General features: G+C 42.0%; 2 protein-coding genes across 2 annotated transcripts in view; both read right to left on the bottom strand.

The window, feature by feature from the left end:
* Positions 1-19837, bottom strand: part of LOC105923771 — a gene marked incomplete at its 3' end in the record, with an annotated part of 780934 nt that overhangs the window by 491613 nt on the left and 269484 nt on the right. The window lies entirely within an intron of this gene.
* Positions 1-19837, bottom strand: part of LOC118561494 (NLR family CARD domain-containing protein 3-like) — a 50086-nt gene that overhangs the window by 10989 nt on the left and 19260 nt on the right. Inside the window, exons 6-7 of the mRNA XM_036133629.1 lie at positions 4947-5123; positions 349-525 (exon numbers count right to left, since the gene is read on the bottom strand). Of these exons, the coding sequence (XP_035989522.1) occupies positions 349-525; positions 4947-5123 (354 nt within the window). The remainder of the gene's footprint in view (positions 1-348; positions 526-4946; positions 5124-19837) is intronic.

Raw genomic sequence — 19837 nt, 5'->3', positions numbered from 1 at the left:
TCATCTGGCTATCAGTGAAATGATACTACTGCTCTACAGGAATTCAGCTGTGTTGTTCGATTTACTTCTTTAGCTGTGATGTAAACACTGCTCCACACATTTCCGCCTTCACAGCGTCACCTTTCTGGTCCAAAGGAATTAGCTTGGCCTTGGATTCCACCAGCCGGATGATTGGGCCTTGGTATGACTCCCATCTCAGATATAGCACTGCTGCATAAGCATGTTCACTGCCATCCGAAAATGTTATAGCGTGGATGTGGATCAGTAGAATATCAGCCAGATGTCTGCAGTTTAGTGTCAACACAACTTTCACATCACAAATATCAGAACTAAAACATGGAGTCTGACCTCAATATCTGTAGTTTGCAGAGGGGAGTCTGGAGAAAACCACAGAGCTCCTTCACTCCAGCATCTTTCAGGTCGTAGATGTAGCTCAGGTCCAGTTCTGTCAGATGGGAGGGGTTGGATTTCAGAGCAGAGACCAGAGAAGAACCGCTGATCTCTGACAAACTGCATTTCTCCAATCTGAATAAAGAATAAAAGATGTGAGCTGAAGCCAACAGGATGCAGGTTAAAACTTAAATATCAACAAATACTTATTAAAATTTCATCCAGTAGAATTGATTTAAAGAGTTAAACCCAGCAGAACCAGAACATGTTATCATGACGTGTGAAGGTCCAGATCAAGGTGTGTTTCTCAGCAGTGGCGGCTGGTGATGAAGATGTTCTGGGGTTAGGGTTGGGGGGGCACTAGAGGTTGGAGATTACCACACAACAATAAACTCTACTTGAACATAAATCCATCCATGATCACTTGCTGTTGCTGGATATTTAAGTCTGATCGCTCTGGCGTCTGTTTAAAATGCTGCTGTCTTCTAGTCTGGGTCAGGGTTCTGGTAGAACAGTGGTTCTCAGAGCCATAATGTTCTAAACATGGATCATTTAACAGAGTTTCAGCTCAGATTGTTCTGGATTTATCTTCAACCTAAACCAGCAGCCTGCATGGAGGGTTTTCTCTAAGGAAACATGGCGTCTGTTTAAAGTTCTGCTCCTTCAGTCCCTGATCACTGAACATTGGTCCCATGTTCTGCTGCTGGGCTCAGATGTTCTCCATCATACTGAGTCAGTTGTTCTCAGTGGGTCTCTGTGTGTCTGGTGGGTCATTCTGAGAACTAAAACCTACGATGAGGAGACTTTCTTCACCTCTGGCCCTCAGCTGTGGATCAGCCTTCCTGAAGACCTGAGGGCAGCTTAGATGTTGGAACTAAATAATAATTATCTTAATTTTTCATTCCATCTATTAGAGTCATATTTTGGAGTTTTTGTGTTTATTTTCCTGTTTTTCCTGAGTGGATCAGATGTTGAGAGCAGAATTGGAGCTGCAATTGGATGAGTCTGTATTTTGGACAGACAGCACTTCAGTGCTCAAATACATAAAAACAAGGATAAACGTTTCCAGACATTTGTGGCAAATTGGGTGTCAACCATCAGAGATGTAACTCATGTATCACAATGGAAGTACATTAATACTAAAGATAATCCAACATACTGTGCCTCCAGAGGAATGAAGGTGGGAGATGTGTTAAAAAGAAGTTGGACTGAAGGCCCAAAGTTTCTGCTTCAACTAGTGTGTGATTGGCCTTCAGATGACGTTGAAGCCACAATTTCTGCTGAAGATGTTTAGGTTAGAAGATATGTCACAGTGAACATCATCACTCACAACTCTCCTAACACTACAGATCAGTAATTACATGTGATGGAGAGGGCAAGGGAAGTAATAAATCAAACCTTGCCAGTTGAGGATGTTTTGGATGCTGAAATGTCCATCATTTGCTACAGTCAACAGCAAAGGTTCAAAGAAGAGATTGCTGCCCTATCAGTGGGAAACTCTGTACCAAAACCCAGCTCTGTTTACAAACTAGACCCGTGTCTGGAAGATGGACTTTTTTGAGTTGGAGGCCGCTTGAGTAAGTCAGCTTTACCAGAAAAACAACACATTTCTACACAAATTTTAAGATACATACACCAACAAGTCGGTCATGCAGCTTAAGGGAAAATTCAAACTGAAGAAACTCTATTGCCTACCTCCATCAATCAGAGACTCATCCGCCTCCGACGCAAGCCAATCAGCTTTGAACTGCTCCTCCTCGAAGCCAATCAGCATCCTGGGTTCATCTTAAAAAGAACTCCACATCCTCGTCTCGGCCTTCTCTTCAGCGAGTAAGCAGTGGCTGCGCCGTGTCTGGTTTGGACTCTGTTGACCGGTTTCAACCCACCTCCATCCCCTTCTCCACCATCGTAGCAAGCTTCGCCTGGCTTTCCTACGGTCCTCCTTCAACCTCGTCCCTATCAGAGTGTAATTCCTCCTGGACTCTTATGGAATTCCCAGTCACTCCTTAAAACGGTCCGGCAGAAGACCCCCATGCTGAGCCTGGTTCTGCCAGAGGTTTCTTCCCAAAGGGGAGTTTTTCCTCTCCACAGTCGCTTCATGCTTGCTCATCATGGACAGTTCATGCAAACCTGTGTTTATCAAGTTGGACATCTAGCTCAAACAGTTCAGCATATGGACTGAACAAACTTTATTTATCTCCACTCCACCACCAGTTTCAGACCTGGGGGGAAATATCCCTATTCTCATACGCCTGCTTATGCATATTGAAGTATAATTCAGCGTGAATTTTTCCTGCCGAGGTCTGAGCGCCAAACTCTTAAAATATTGTATCAATAAAATTCATCTAATTGCCTTTTCTTTCTGTGTGAGTTTTTCAGATTGAAATAGTGGCAGAAATCATACGCTGTCAAGATTGCCAAAGAGATTTTGGATAACAAATGCCACATTAGCTGTGAGAAAAATGATCTCACAATGCCGTTTATGCAGATAACTCAAAGGAAAGTTGGGTGAGCAGAAGATGGCGGATCTGCTGCAGGAAAGACACCTCCCAGACCTCCCTCCCTTTACACATGTAGGAGTGGATTATTTTGGTTCTTTGGTGGTGAAAAGAAGACAAAGCTTCAGCAAATGTTATTGGGTAATTTTTACCTGTGTAGCAAGCAGAGCTGTTCACTTGGAAGTTGCTTCCTCATTGGTTACTGATGCATGCATTAATGCTTTGTGAAGGTTCATTAGTCGAAGAGGACAAGTGTCTTCAATTCGCTCAGATAATGGCACAAATTTTGTGGGAGCAAAGAAAGAACTGAGGGAAGCATTTGAATCTCTAAACCATAACTGGATACAAAAGGTATTATTGCAACATGGCATCAAATGGAACTTTAATCCACCTGCAGCATCACACTTTGATGGAGTCTGGGAGCGTCTTATCCAAATGGTGAGAAGGATTCTAACCTCTGTGTTACATCTTCAAACATTGGACAATGATGGATTGCAGACAGTTTTTTTGTGAAGTTAAGGCTATATTGAATAGTCAACCCCTGACTAAGCTCTCAGATGACCCCACTGATCTGTAACCACTCACTCCTAATGACATTCTCCTGATGAAAGGGAAGCCAGTTTTATCACCTGGATTATTTAACAAGGATGATGTATATGTGAAGATTAGGTGGCGACAAGTCCAATATCTTGCGGATTTGTTTTGGAAAAGATGAGTACAAGAGTACCTCCCATTATTGCAAGAGTGGCAAAAATGGAACCAAAAGAAGAGGAATTTTGTTCCTGGAGTATAGTTATTGTAATGGGTCCGGTGGCACCACGAGGGTCTTGGCTTTTAGGCAGAGTGTTGGAAACCTTTCCACACAAAAAAGGTTTGGTACAATCCGTCAGTCTTCAGACAAAAACAAACATTCTAGAAAGACCTGTCTCTAAGCTATGTTTGCTAAGAGAGGCAGAAAATTAGTTGTTTGTGGTAAACTGCACAAAATTTGGTATAACAGGGTGTATTTTGTTTCATTTTTTGTATGGCTCTGTGATGTTATTAAAGGCAATGTCATTTGCCATTTACAATTAGGGGCTGGTGTATTAGAGCCATATTTTGGAGTTTTTGTGTTTATTTTCCTGCTTGCTAAAATACCTAAAATTGACAGTGGGTGGCTTCATCTGTTTTAAATAGTCACAGTCGCACGGCAGGTGTGCTGATTGCGGTGGAAACCAACAGTTTTTGACTGTCGTCATCAACGTTGTGGGTTGTCGTACTTTTTGTTGTTTTGTTATTGATGCCTGCATTGCGGCAAATATAACATCCTTTGGTTGTAAGCCAGTGGGCAACTTTACAATTTGCATTTTGTGAGAGTGTTGGCTCAATGCTCAAATGCTCTGCAAGCCAAGATCCTAAAGTTTTATTCATTGAACGCATCAACTGAGTGCCAGTCAGCAGCCTCAACGTGGCTTACGTTTGTTTTTGATTTGTTAAGAACAAGTCACTACACCATCTTTCAATAAAGTTCTTACTGTTGACCCCCAAAAAGGTCAAGGAACAGGAGCTAAGAGCTCTTAGTAGAACGTTAACCATGCAGCCTTGATCTGACCATCCAGATCAGCCATTTTTTGTCATATCAAACACACCCATCCTGTCTTTGAGCTAGCTCACCCTTTCTCACAAACACCATATATGAACACAAACACCCGCTTGATTGGAATATTGCTGCAGTGAGAATTACTCTGTTGTTATTTTCTGCAGATTGCCATTTGTATTTAATTTCAACAGTTTGTAACAAGTTTGTAGTTTAATGATTATCAGAGTTTATTGATTGAAGCATTTTAGTAAGACTTTTGTCCATTTTTCTACATCAGTCCAAAACATTTTGAAGTATAAACAATGGTAAATAAATATAAAATCTATATTTTGAGCATCTTAAATAAGGAAATAATTTATTCACATGATAAAAAAAATTTAAAATTGTATTCAAACAGTTGTGAAACAGATTGTTCTTTACAAAAACAGGTATTAAAGCATGAGTGAATGATGTTACTTGGATAAATAAAGATAACTAACCTCAGGATGTTAACTCTGCAGAGTGAACTCTTCAGTATCTCACACAGATGCTTCATTCCAGAGTTGTACACTCCTTCGATCTCTCTTATCTCCACTTCAGTCAGATGAGAGGGGTTAGACTTCAGAGCTGATGCTACAACTTCAAATTCAGTCTCTGAGAGTTTGCAGCCATTAAGTCTGTGATTAGGGAAAAATAAAGTAGTTCTTATTAAACCAGACAACTTGATAAACAAAGACTAAAATAGGATGACTGAACAGTGATGACATCATCTGATCTTCCCATCAGTGTCTGTGTTTGACACGACAAAATGAGTCTCTTCATTCTCTTAAGAGGGCTGTTTGACAAAACCAAGATAACAGATTAAGCCAGGATTTTCCAGATATCCTGGTTAAATTAAGCCTCGACTCGGTTTCCCAAAAGCAGTAACATCAGTTGCCATGGTGATTTATTCTCTCAGCTAGCATACTCCAGACCAGGCTAACAGCCAGGCTTAGTTAATCTTGATGCCTTCTCTGTTCAGTCAGCGGTCACACTGATCAGAAACCAGTGAGTTTTGTCTATGATTCAGTTTTATTATCTGTGTGTTTTGGTATTTTTTAATCAGCCTACATTAAAATACCACTGATACACACTGGTATTTGTCATGATTAGTCTTGGATGAACCCGGACACAGCACACACACACACACAGAGCTGGTTTCCAGAGCTTATTGAGTGACATGGACAAACTGAGGTGAGTTCTTATAGTGATGAGAGCAGGTGGAGTGAGTCCAAGATGATTGCAGCCTGCCAGGTGTTCCCAATCAGGGCTGCACTGGGGAAGGAGCCAGAAAATGTTCAGAATGCAGCCTTCAGGCTGCATCATGACAGTATTCAGTCAAGCACTATTATTATTTTAACACTTATTTCAAGGCGGATGAACATGTCTGTTCTCAGGACCTTCAGATCACTTCACTGTGATCTACACTGGACCCCAGTGGTAACCTTATCAGACGTGATGATTTACAGAACAAGTTTGGGTCCCTGATAGGAAATACAGGTGCTGGTTATATAATTATAACTTGTATATTATATTCATTCATCACACAGACTGATATACGTATTTCAAATGTTTATTTCTTTAAATTTTGATGAATATAACAAATGAAAACCCAAATGTTGGTCAACTGACAAGTATGAACATGAAAAGTGTGAGCATGTACAGCACTCAATAATTGGTTGAGGCTCCTTTTCCCTGGATTACTGCAGAAAATGCAGCAAGGCCTAGAGTCGATCAGTTTGTGGTGCTGGTCAGGTGTTATGAGAGCCCAGGTTGCTCTGATTCTTTTCTAATTCTCTGAGATACTGAATTTGGGGTTTTCATTAGTTATCAGTTTTCATGATCAAAATTTAAAGAAATAAACGCTTGAAATATATCGGTCTGTGTGTAATGAAAGAATATAATATACAACATTTTCTTTTTGAATGGAATTACTGAAAAAAAAGAAATCAAACTTTTCCTAATACTCTAATTATATGAGCAACACAATCAAGTTTAATCTTAGCCTCAGCTGAAGTTCTCCAGTTTCAACTTGTAAGGTAGCCACAGGAAAAGTCCTAAAAGCTCCACAGCACATACGCAGACATTCAGATTGTTCTTTATCAAGCTTAATTAAGTGGTTTTTACCTGCTGACATGAACTTTATACAACCAGAATCCAGGGTTGGTTTCATTAGAGCCTGATAAATCCCCATCAATGCTCTCACTGCCCTCCAATCCTAGATTATAGATAGAATCTCAACATTTTTTTACATTTATTTTAACTGATGAGATACTCTACAAGCTCCTAGGTCCAGCTGAGTTTGCAAACGGCAGCCTAGAGCCCATTAGCCAGCTTGTTAGCATCAGCTAGTTGCTATGCTAAGCTAGCGGCAAAACACAGTTCAAAAAGCATTGAGTAGAAACTTCTCTGTCTTCTACATCGGACATAAGTACACTTACTCTCTGTGGATTATCATGGGGACAAACCACGGCACAAATTACTGTTCATAGTCCCAAGACAAGCCAGCTTAACATGGGAGATGTTGACTTATGTCTGTTGTCTAAATTTATCCTGTATTTTCTTTTGAAGATATAGAAATGCGCAGAGATACCCCCCCCCTTGTTTTTTTATGCAAAAACATGAACAAAAAAAAACAAGGGGGGATGCTTTGCATCATAAAACATAGCAAAATTATACATTCAAGGAACTGCAAATAAATGTATTTTATTTACATCTGCACTGGAAGTAGAAGTGTAATATATTAAATTAAAATTTCAACATATGTACAACTGGGCTGTAGTTGCTCTGTGTAGCCCATTTCATGTAATTTATCTTAACATTCCAAACACATTTCTTACATCATATATTTGAAGTGTAGATAACAGCTTCTCCTTACATACATCTTCTCAGACAGCTAATTATTTCCCTAACAATAGTAAGTTGTCAATGTTTAAATGTGCAGTAAATCGTAATACATAAGGAGCATGGAGGACCCAATACTGTACTTTGAGTAAGATGGGTGACACCAAGACTGAATTGTTACATGAGTGGTTGTCCATTTCATCATTGAAATGAGAACATATTAATATACTATTGGTATACACTTGTATGACTATTAAAAAACAGCAGATTAAACTTTAAGATATGTAAAGGCCTATATTAAATTCATTTTGCGACCACATCAATAGATTAAATAATTGCTTAGTTTTTGGTGTGCCAAATTACCCTCGTAATGATGAAATATGTTGTGGGCTAAGCCCCTGATGATGTGAATGTCTAGCTCCGCCCCCGGTTTGCACTAATTTACTAATGGACAGTGTGGAAATCTATGTACAATAAAATCAATGTCAATAGTGTTCCCCTGTTTTATTTGTCTTTATTCCAATTCTAGAAGTAGAAATAGTCAAATAAATATGACTATTATTTTGTGGAATCCTAATTACGCTATTGTAAATAAGCAAAAGTCTAAACAAAAATATAGCAGTTGTTTAGGTGGTATCTAGTGTTGTTGTTCTCTATATCATGTAAAAGAAATAACACCTGTTATTTATGCCTGAACTGCCTCAAAGGGTTGACAAAAGATGAAAGCAATAATAGCAACGACATATTAGTAAAAGGGAAACCCTCACCTTTCCTTTTTTCAGGCAACTGTGTCTAAGAAACTGAATTTTTAATAGCCTACAGTCTTTGCTTTTCCATCTTTCCAGCAGTCTTCAGAACTCCTGCCTGGCACAGAATATTTAGTTTTATAAAAGAGATTAGGTTTTTGTTGATAAAATGTATTATACGTCAGAATTAAATGCTATTTTGGGATGCTAACATTGGTTACTTACATTTCTCAAGTTCCACAAATCAAAACTTTCTCTCCTGCTTGTGTTCAGAACCTCTTTTAGTGCAGATAATATTTAGTTTCTTAACTGAGACTAGTTTTGTAGCCCAGTATTAATTGTGGTAACGGCAGTATCCCATTATGAATCAAAATTTAAATCTCGCGCTCCAAGCACGCACGCACACGCACGCACACACGCACTAGAAAACAGCCAATTAGAAAGAGGGAAGACAGCATTTAAGGCAGCACAACCAATGAGATTGGAGTTAAACAGCACATAGCACAGTCACGTGTGCTGTAGGTTTAAAGGGAGAGGAAAGACAAAGCAAGCAGTGAGATAGAGCGGCAGCAGCAGCTGCCAAGCAGGGGAGCTGCGAGAGGAAAAGAAGCGATGCAGCAGCAACGTTGTATTGTAAATTACAAATTACAAATAGATATTAAAATGTTATTCACATCAAATTATTGGTAGGGACAATTAGGTCGGTCCAAAATTTAGGTATGGACATGTCCCTATGGTCCATATGCAAACCTACGCCTATGTGAGCTTAGCTATTTATTAATTCAATTTCAATTCAATTCAATTTTATTTATATAGTGCCAATTCATGAAACATGTCATCTCAAGGCACTTTACAAAGTCAAATCAATCATATTATACAGATTGGTCAAACATTTCCTATATAAGGCAACCAGTTGATTGCTTCAAAGTCCCGACAAGCAGCATTCACTACTGGTGAATTAGTATTTACTTAATAAACGTTTTACTGCCTCTCTTATTTATCTGGGCTACACCGGTCGATTTAAGTCAGTCTAATTCAGCTTTTTAAAATATTTGGCACAATTTGAAATATAAAAGTTTTTGAAAAGACAAAAAAGTCCAGGGTGCTCAGGAAGTTCCGATCAGAAATTTGAAGGTGCTCTTTGGGTTCGGGAATCCAGTAGTAAATAGAAAAAAGGAGGTCCAAGGCACTCTTCTTCAAAAATATAAAAAGCCTTTATTTAACTGGCTGATTCATCATAGAACGTTTAAAAACATAAGGAGAAGCAACCCACACGTAGCGGCACAAGCAGCCTTCTTCAGGGTGTAAAAGTTTTTGATTTAGTTATTTTTTAAATGTCTGAGCTTAAAATGAATCCCAGTGAGACTGAATGTGTGTAGACAAAGAGGCAGAGGACAAAATGCTTCTTCAAAAGGAAAGTTTCAACTTGTTGCTGTGTCCACAATCTTTAAATGATTTTAATTCCAGTTACTAAACCCTCTCAACTAGAAAACATGTTTAGCTTTTGTTTTGTCAGATTGAAATGGTTACTTTAGTTTGATTCACAGATTATTTTACAAATAAACCAGAGATGGCAGCATAAATGGGGATATTAACAGTGCAGAAAACTGATAGGGAAGATGAGTAATGATTTCATATTTTTCAGTTAAACACATAAGGCTGACTTCAATGAATTCCTGATGTCACACAGGATCACCAACGTAACAAGGTGCCATTTCCTGTCCTCAAAAATAAGAGCTTAATCAAAATGTTTGAACAAAGTTGAAACATTATATATATATATATATATATATATATATATATATATATATATATATATATATACATACATACATACATACATCATATATAGATAGATAGATAGATAGATAGATAGATAGATAGATAGATAGATAGATAGATAGATAGATAGATAGATAGATAGATAGATAGATAGATAGATAGATAGATAGATAGATAGATACGTGTACAAATGTGTTTGTTTATATAGTAATAGAAAAATTATGTTTTGCAACATACATACATCCTGTCAGAATATTCTATTACTTTTAACCCCACTAAGATTATTTAAACACACTGGACGATTTGTTATGATATCTATAGTTCTAAAATTTTAAGCAAAAAAAAAACGTGAAAATTAGTTCAACATTCAACGAGTTATAGTTGATTAAAATTGATTCTGCGCCTGGTCAACACATTACACTGAGTTGAGCTGTTGACCGCCACAAGATGGCGCCCCCAAATCCCGTCAGTGCACATAGGCGAAAGCGGTCGATGCGGGGTCTACTCTTATATTATGTCTATGCCGTTACAGATCGGGGTGTGACAATCACTCGTCGTTTCCTTCATCTTCATTCGGTAATGTTGTTTTGCTGCTTGCAGGCAGCCTTCCGTTGCCATCAATACGGAGCTCCATTAATAACTTCTCATTTCTTTGGGCACCATCTGAATTTTCTCGTCCACCATGAAACACAACATATGTCCACCTCTGTGCTGGACCACAGTATTGATTTGAGAGCTTCCATCTCTGTTCAGCATCTATTTATTTACTCTGTATCTACTTCAGCTGTTGTGTGTCTTTTGGGGTGACTGTGGCTTGATGGGTTGAGTAGTCGTCTGGCAATTAGAAGGTTGTGGGTTTGATTCCAGCTTCCCCTTGCCACATGTTGATGTGCCCCTGGGCAAGGCACTTAACCCCATTCATACACCAAGCTGCATCTCGGTGTATGAATGTGTGTTAGTGAGAGCGACTGGGTGAACGTGGCTCTAGTGTACAGTGCTTTGGGTGGTCAGCATGACTGGAAAAGCGCCATTTAAATATGGTCTGATTCTAGTTCTAGAGACCCTGCGTTGACTTGAAAAGACGCCTCCAAGTCAACTCGCTGCGGTTGGAATCCCATAGAAGAAGGCACTGAAAGCCTGAAATGCGACCTAAGATGGCCTATACTGGAAAGTAAAAAAAAACTTGGCAAAGTTCAATCTCTTTGTCTGTAACTTTCCAGTTTTGCACACTTTCTTTGAAATCTTTGCTCAGGAGGGGAAGAGACCACCTTTTTCTGTTCTGTCTCTCTTCGAGGTCGGTCGTGTTTTTCTCTCCTCTCCAGCTTTCACCCACCCCTCTCCCCCTCTCCTGCTTCTGCTGCTATGTCTTGTCTTTCTGAGCACTTTCTTCATATCAACCGAACTCTGAAAAACATGGATCTGGTAAGCTGGTCTCTCAATGCTATTGATCAAATTTTTTCGACGGGTAGGCAATGAAAGGGGGACCCGTCCGGTCCTGATTTGACTCATTTTGTGGGATACACCCTATATTCTTGGATGGAAAACGGTGTGTCTTTCGACTTTGTCATTCCTGGACGTTTGAAACGTTTGCATGTTTGGATTCAGGATACTTGGATTTCTACTTATTGGATTTGGTGGATTTTTGATGTATCAGCAAATACAGCGGATGTCGGTAGCCATTTGGACTTGATCAGGCTGCCAGCTGCATATGACGCGATCACTAAGGCGGTGAATGGACAGTTCTGGAAGGTGGAGGAGCAGAGCCGCAAAGCTGGATGTGCTGGTACGCAGACTGGCTTCGGTGGTTGAACTCAAAGGGGTGATGGGATAAAATCTGGAAGTGAAGCGCGGAAAAGCCCAACAATTTGGAAAATTGAATTTCATCATTTGGAGCCAGCAAAAGACTTAAAGCTGACAGGAAAGTCAGTGCAGGTTGTCTCGTAACAAATAACATATTTGGATTATGTTATGGCTGAGAATGCTCAGAACTCTACCCTGCTACCCACTCCCCCGCTGACATCTGCGGATGCTTTCTGAACTGTGGGCCGGCTGATAACATCAAGGACAATGGCCTCTGGAGAGTGTTCACGGAAATATAAATACTTTCATCCAAACACACTCACATAATTGATACTCATAAAACTGATGAACTTACGTACACCGACGGGCCTCAGATGTTTACCTTTCTGAATATTTGTGTCTTGTGTTATTGTGCTTTTCGTGCCATGAGGGTTTTTTTTGTCGGTTGTTTGACTCTTTATTTGTGAGAGCGTAAATTGTCAAACATCTGTCTTTTTTTCTCCCTCCCTTTCCCCAATGTTGTTATCTTCCTTCAACATATAAGGGCAGCGCCATGTGGACAGTTTTTGTCCTTGGCTGCACGGCCCCAGTGAACCGTCTCCCCCCCTGAAATGTTTGTGATGTTATGTTAGGGTGATGGCACTGAAACAGAAATTTCCCTCTGGGAAAGTATGTCTGATTCTGATAACTGATGCTCATATAAACTGATGAACTTACACGCGACTAGTCTCAAATCTTTACCTTCTGCTATATGTGTCTCGTCTTATTTGTGCTTTTTGTGCAAGAGGTTTTTGATATCTCAAACTGTATCCTGTTATAGGATAAAGTATGAGTTATGATTTTTTTCTCTCCCACCTTCCTTTTTTTGTGGCCTCTTATCTTTTCACAGAGTAATGGCAGAGCCATGTGGGCTCCGTGTAAGGTGGTTCCTAGGCAGCAAGGCCTCAGTAAATCGTCTCCCCCTGAAATGTTTGTGATGTTTGTTTGTTTACATTATGGCGATTGTACTGAAACAACAATTTCCCTGTGGGATTATTAAAGTATTTCTGATTCTGATTCTGATTCTGACTCCTGGTCAAAGCCCGCCCACACTAGCTTATGCGCTAAATACGTCATTAAGACCTCCCCCTCACTCATCACACAAGGTCGTAGGTTATGTGTCGTCATAGTTGTCATCTTGGGAAGGTGCAGAGTAGCTAAGCTGTTAGCTAGCTTGTTGTGAACTACAGAAGCATCCATCTAGTTTCTCAAAGCTAACTTGTCTTTCAATGCTGCTACGTCAAGTGCCGACGTCTTGAATGTGATGTTCAAACTCTCATTTAATCCATTTTGACTTGTTTATTTTCATTTATTTTTCTTTTGTATGCTTATTTTAGATGTGAGTAGAGTTTCCTAGGTTATTGAATTAGAATAATTACTGTGACAGGAAGTTGTTTTGGTTCAATAAATAATAACGTGTAGAATAGTAATTGTTTATTTCTATCCAGAAGTTACATGGTCTTTCAAAATACAGAATTACCTCTTTTTGAGTTAACAACTGAGATCAACCCAGCCATTTAAATTTTTTGTGGTAAAGGAGTAAGGATTAAACTCTAATTGCAGTTATAATTTGAGTTATCAACGCTTGCTGGATAAATCTCATCGGTCAGAAACCGATCAGATTACCCTGTTCCAGCATAAATGAGTTCATAACAGCTAATTCATAAATGCATTATTTGTATTAATCATTACAAGCTTATAGCCCTGGGATCACAACCATTTGAACTATGTTTGTTATAGCTACTGTTAAGAATTAAAAAATATATCTTAGTTGGGGTTACTGAGGAAAGCAGAGTGGTGTCTGTCTCTCCCTGCTCCAGCGTAAGATAAACATGGAGTTTTATTGCTGAGGGGGTGGGTCAGAAAGAGAGTTCCTTCGTTCAAAACAGATTTTCCCCTCCTCCTAAAAACATAGGATGGTCTCACCCTTAAAAAGATGTGTTCAGACTTATTAAAGTTAGACAGACTTCTCGACCGCGCGGGAAAACATCTTGATTGGTAATGTACTCTGTCTCCATATTTAATTTCTGATAGATTAAATATGTATATTACAATGTTTTACCTCTGATCAATATTTCCTCATTTATTGTCAAATCTTAAACCAGGGTAAAAATGGGCCTTTAGTAGCGAAGCAGGATTAGGCCAATACTACAGAAATCACATTATGGTTAGCCATGACCCGGATTTGACATTAAGTGGAGGAACCTTTTGAATTTGGGCACGAAGAAGTAATCACTTACAGCAAAACAGGGTCGACCCGAAAAAAAAGTAAGGAGATTTTGATTCTCCTATTGGCTAAAGATTAGATGTAGGCTAAATCAAGAGTTGCTGTAAATGAGAAGCTTTCTTGTATATCAGAGGCTGAACAGTACAACTAGGTTTGAATGGAATTTATGTTGAAACCGAGAAATGATTGAATGGGATTTATTTGTATGTCCACGTAAAAAAACAACGTAAAATAAGGTAGAAACGATAAAAGAGATAAAAGCCAAGAAGCCAAGTGGTGAGGCTGTCGAAAAATAAAGTAAAAAGACAATAAAAAGGTTAAAAATCTAAAGAATAAAAAATAGTCTCAGGAAGTTGGTCGCTCCCCCCCCACCCCCCCATGATTAGAGTCTGGTGAATTTTAAGACTGTGGTGGAACGTTACCTCGGAGAAAGGAGACTCTCCACAGAAACGTAGCGATAGGAACGGCCGAGATACGTAACGTCTTTAAGTTGAGGCTAAGAGCAGCAAGACCTTAGGAGTGAGCTGTTATAGAAGATAAGAGATTACAAAGGGGCCCCAGGAGAACAATTAGATTGTTTTCTAGCGACAGAACTGGGTTCTGAGCACAACGGTCAGACTGAGGCAATTTTAAAGAAAAAGGAAGGTTCCGTCAATATCATGGAAAGGTCTAAGGGTAGTCCTTCTGTGTCTGCGCCAGCTGTCTGTTTTAAAAGTATGTTTATGTCTTGTGTAACAATTTTCTCTCGGTAATATGGGATCCATGGTTTGAGAGAAGGAGAGATTGGTTGGGCCCTGCGGCTCTGCATAGTGTGGGTGTCTCTATGTGTATCTCTGCTTGGGTGTGTGTGTGTGTGCGTGTCTCCAGGATGGTGTGAATTTCTCCACATGCGTGGGCCTCAAGATAAGAGCAGTGACTGTGGAGCAGATTTAATTTTGTTAAGTAAAAAGTGATGGGTAAAAATATGGGTAAAAAACTAAAGGGGAATTTGGAAATCATTAGAAAAAAGGTTGATGCATTAATGATGTTTGTTGGAGTGCAGGAGAACTTTCAATGCAGTAAAGCATTTGAGGTATTGGCTGCAAGCTGATTGGGTGAGTTGCATTAGAGTGAGAGCACGGCCTGCTACATCTTGTTGAGTTTTGGAGAATTTTTTTTATTTTAAACTGTAGCCTAAAAGTTAGAAAGTGGTTAGAAGTTTGGAAAAGTTGTTGAAAATTTGGCAGAACATTAAACATCTGTTTGAGGCATTATAAATTGGGAAAAAACAAAAAAGGGAAAATGCCTTCTGTTAGAGTGTAATTTTAATGAGTGTTATCTATTGCAAAATAGCATTTCAATAAATGCCTAAATGAACGTATACACTTTCAGACATAAAATATTATTTGCGATTAAATAGTGATTAAAATGTTTTGTTTGATAGCCCTAGTCATAATTGATAACTAAATAGATATAATTTGTCAGACTTAAATCTAGCTGATTAACAGAGAGCAGACAATAGCCACCCTATAAACTTCTGCTCATTTGCAAGCCTGGGAAGACACGAGTAAGCAAAACTAAAAAAGTTAAGGTTAAAATGTACCTTACCAGTGTGGGCAGAAATATATTGCGGTTGATTTGACAGATTTTGTTAACCCTGCATTTAGTCATGAGTCAATTTTGAAGTTATCCTCAAATGAAGCACCTAGAATTGAGGAATCTATGACCAATGTTAATGGCTTGCATCATATTATTATAGACACTGGTATTGCAGAACACCAAAAACTAGTTGAAATGGAAAATATTACGGGATGATCACAGGACGGTCCCCAAATTATTCAGTATATGTATCCACATTTTCAAAGTGTCACGATTTGTCTACGGATGAACTCAGAACCACACACACGGGACTAAAATTGAGAGTCTTTATTGCAAGGTTGATGATGGAGGTTTGATGAGGCCAGAGGAGCAGGTAACACAGAACCGGAGTGAAGGTGATGGCAGGAGCTGACGGCCCGGAGTAAAAAAGAGTCACGATTTTCCAGGCAGCCGGGAATGCTCATTACTGCTCGGCTAGCAGGCCCCGTAGCCACAACAGGTTAGCAGTTCGTTGCAGACACCAGGGCACAGAGCTGAGCTTCTCCAGGGCGGCTAGTCAGGTTAGCAGAACTTAGAAGACACCAGGGCACAGAGCAGAGCTTCTCCAGGGCGGCTAGTCAGGTTAGCAGAACTTAGAAGACGCCAGGGCACAGAGCAGAGCTTCTCCAGGGCGGCTAGTCAGGTTAGCAGAACTGAAACAATAAAACAAATCTTTCCGAGGCAAAAACGGGGACTGGCATGGAGAGGTGTGGAATGATGACGGACCGGCAAGGAGTGACAGCAGAGTGAGGCTTAAGTAGGGAGGCTGGCAGGTGAAGTGAATCTGGCTAATTAGTGGCTGGAAGGTGTGACTAACTGCAGAGGAGGTGAAGTGAAGATGACAGAAAATAACTAATGACAATGAAAACTAACAATAAATAAAGTCAAACCAAACCCACATGAGATGAAAAATAAAAATAACAGAAAAATAAAGTCGAACCAAAACTCAACCATGACATTACCCCCCCCCCCCCCCCCCCCCCACCCCTCAAGGCCGGTCTCCGGACGGCCTAAAAAGAAAAGAAAAAAAAAAAAAAAAAAAAAAACAGAGCTAAAAAGTGACCGAGCCAGGGTGGGCAGAGGGAAGGCAGGATGGAGGGCTAAAATCAAACCAAAACTACCCACAAGGGCGAACTACAAGGGGTTTCTAACAACCCCTGGTAAACCAAACAAAGGGCATTTCACAGATGCTGGTAGGAAAAACAAAGGGCATCTAACCGACGCTGACAGGCGAACATCGCCACAAGGCAAAAACGGGCACGACAGGCGAACCAACGCCAGAGGGAAAGAACAGGCGTATGACAACGCCAGAGGGAAAGCACAGGCGTACAACAATGCCAGAGGGAAAGAACAGGCGTACGACAACGCCAGATGGAAAGAACAGGTGTACGACAACGCCAGAGGGAAAGAACAGGCGCACGACAACGCCAGAGGGAAGGATCGGGCGCACGACAGCGCCAAAGGGAAGGATCGGGCGCACAACAGCGCCAAAAGGGAAGGAACGGGCGCACGACAGCGCCAAAAGGGAAGGAACGGGCGCACGACAGCGCAAAAAGGGAAGGAACGAGCGCACGACAGCGCCAAAAGGGAAGGAACGGGCGCATGACAGCGCCAAAGGGAAGGAATGGGCACGCGACAGCGCCAGAGTGAAGGAAACGGCGTACTTAACGCCAAAGGGAAGGAACGGGCGCACTGAACGCCAAAGGGAAGGAACGGGCGTACTTAACGCCAAAGGGAAGGAACGGGCGTACTTAACGCCAAAGGGAAGGAACGGGCGCACTGAACGCCAAAGGGAAGGAACGGGCGTACTTAACGCCAAAGGGAAGGAACGGGCGTACTTAACACCAAAGGGAAGGAACGGGCGTACTTAACGCCAAAGGGAAGGAACGGGCGTACTTAACGCCAAAGGGAAGGAACGGGCGCATGACAGCGCCAAAGGGAAGGAACGGGCACGCGACAGCGCCAGAGGGAAGGAAACGGCGTACTTAACGCCAAAAGGAAGGAACGGGCGCACTGAACGCCAAAGGGAAGGAACGGGCGCACTGAACGCCAAAGGGAAGGAACGGGCGTACTTAACGGCAAAGGGAAGGAACGGGCGTACTTAACGCCAAAGGGAAGGAACGGGCGCACTGAACGCCAAAGGGAAGGAACGGGCGTACTTAACGCCAAAGGGAAGGAACGGGCGTACTTAACACCAAAGGAAAGGAACGGGCGTACTTAACGCCAAAGGGAAGGAACGGGCGTACTTAACACCAAAGGGAAGGAACGGGCGTACTTAACGCCAAAGGGAAGGAACGGGCGTACTTAACGCCAAAGGGAAGGAACGGGCGTACTTAACGCCAAAGGGAAGGAACGGGCGTACTTAACGCCAAAGGGAAGGAACGGGCGCACGACAGCGCCAAAGGGAAGGAACGGGCGCACGACAGCGCCAAAGGGAAGGAACGGGCGCACGACAGCGCCAAAGGGAAGGAACGGGCGTACTTAACGCCAAAGGGAAGGAACGGGCGTACTTAACGCCAAAGGGAAGAACAGGCGTACTGAAAACGCCAGGGGAAACCCCCTGGGGCGTGAGGAAAGAGAACACCGGGGCGCAAGGGAAACACCGGGGCACAAGAGAAGCAGGAACTTCTAAAACGCCAGGGAACACTAAATCTAAACGCCAGGAATCTAAACATCAGGGAACCAAGAAACCTAAACACCAGGGAACTGAGGACGTTCTAACATGCCGGGGAACCGAGAACAGAGGACGTCTAAACATCAGGGAACAACAACAGAGGGCGTCTAAACACCAGGGAACAAGAACAGAGGGCGTCTAAACACCAGGGAACAAGAACAGAGGGCGTCTCAACACCAGGGAACAAGAACAGAGGGCATCCTAGCATGCCAGGAACCATGTAATCTAAATATCAAAGACTAAGGGCGTCCTTATACGCCGGGGAACCAAGAGATCTAACATCAGGAGATGGAGGGCGTTCTAACACGCCAGAGAACCGAGAAAATCAAATACGAAGGGCGTTCTAACACGCCGGGGAACAAAAGAACTCGGGAGGTCCAAACAAAAACTAAGGGAGCACGAATCAGACAAAGTAAAGGAGCGTAAGGCTCAAAACCAGGGATAAGAAGCCTAAGGAGCGCTGGGACCTAAAGAGCGCTATACAAAATAAGGATCTAACCAAGAACTGGAAAACAAAAGGCATGTACTAAACTATAAAGCAAAACCAGAAGAACTAGGGTAGGGATAACAAAAGAAAAACCGAAGCAAAAAAAACTAGAAAAATCAAAACAACACTAGGAAAAGATCAAGACATTAAATCAAAGCTATAAAACTAATGCAAAAACCAAAACAAAGAAACTAGGGTAGGAATGGGTAAACTAATGTAACACTAGATAACTAAAGCTAGAACAAAAACAGAGAGAACAAGGCAAAAACTAGGATTCTAAAACAGAAGTAACTGAAGCAAAAACCGGAAGACTACAGGCAAACCTGGAACACCAGAACAGAGGTGGAAAAACAAAAAGACAAATAAAAACTCAAGTACTCTACGAAAAACAAAGATCCCCCTAAATAACTCTAAAAACCCCAAAACTCCTAAGTAAACCAAAACTGAAATCGAGCCCAAAAAATAACAGAAGGGACTGGCCTTAAGGGCTCAGGCAAACGGCTGCTAAGCCAAACAAGAAAAAGTCTTCGTGGAGGTCGTCCTGGACGAGGCAGGCGCCGGAGCAGCATCGCCCGATTAAACCCTCAAGGAGGGCGGCCCCGACGAGGCAAAGTCAAGCGGCTTGGAGTCCGCAAACTGCGGCTCCGGCCGAACAGGAAAGTCAAAGGCGGCCGCCGTGGTGGGCGGCCCCGACGAGGCAGAGTCGAGCGGCTTGGAGTCCGCAAACTGCGGCTCCGGCCGAACAGGAAAGTCAAAGGCGGCCGCCGTGGTGGGCGGCCCCGACGAGGCAGAGTCGAGCGGCTCGAAGTCCGCAGTCTGCGGCTCCGGCCGAACAGAAAAGTCAGAAGCGGGCGCCATGGTGGACGGCCCCAACGAGGCAAAGTCGAGCGGCCCAGAGTCCACAGTCTGCGGCTCCGGCCGAACAGGAAAGTCAGAGGCGGGCGCCGTGGAGGACGACCCCGGCACGACGAACCAGAAACAGGGGTAGCACCAACTAGGACCTCGGCCTGAGGCAGAACAACTCCCTCGGAGGCCTCGGCCTGAGGCGGAACAACTTCCTCGGAGGCCTCGGCCTGAGGCGGAACAATTTCCTCGGAGGCCTCGGCCTGAGGCGGAACAATTTCCTCGGAGGCCTC

Source organism: Fundulus heteroclitus, unplaced genomic scaffold (assembly GCF_011125445.2).
Source record: "Fundulus heteroclitus isolate FHET01 unplaced genomic scaffold, MU-UCD_Fhet_4.1 scaffold_65, whole genome shotgun sequence".
Taxonomy (NCBI): Eukaryota; Metazoa; Chordata; class Actinopteri; order Cyprinodontiformes; family Fundulidae; genus Fundulus; species Fundulus heteroclitus.
The sequence above is the reverse complement of the archived record's forward strand: the minus strand, read 5'-3'. Positions and strand labels throughout refer to the sequence as shown.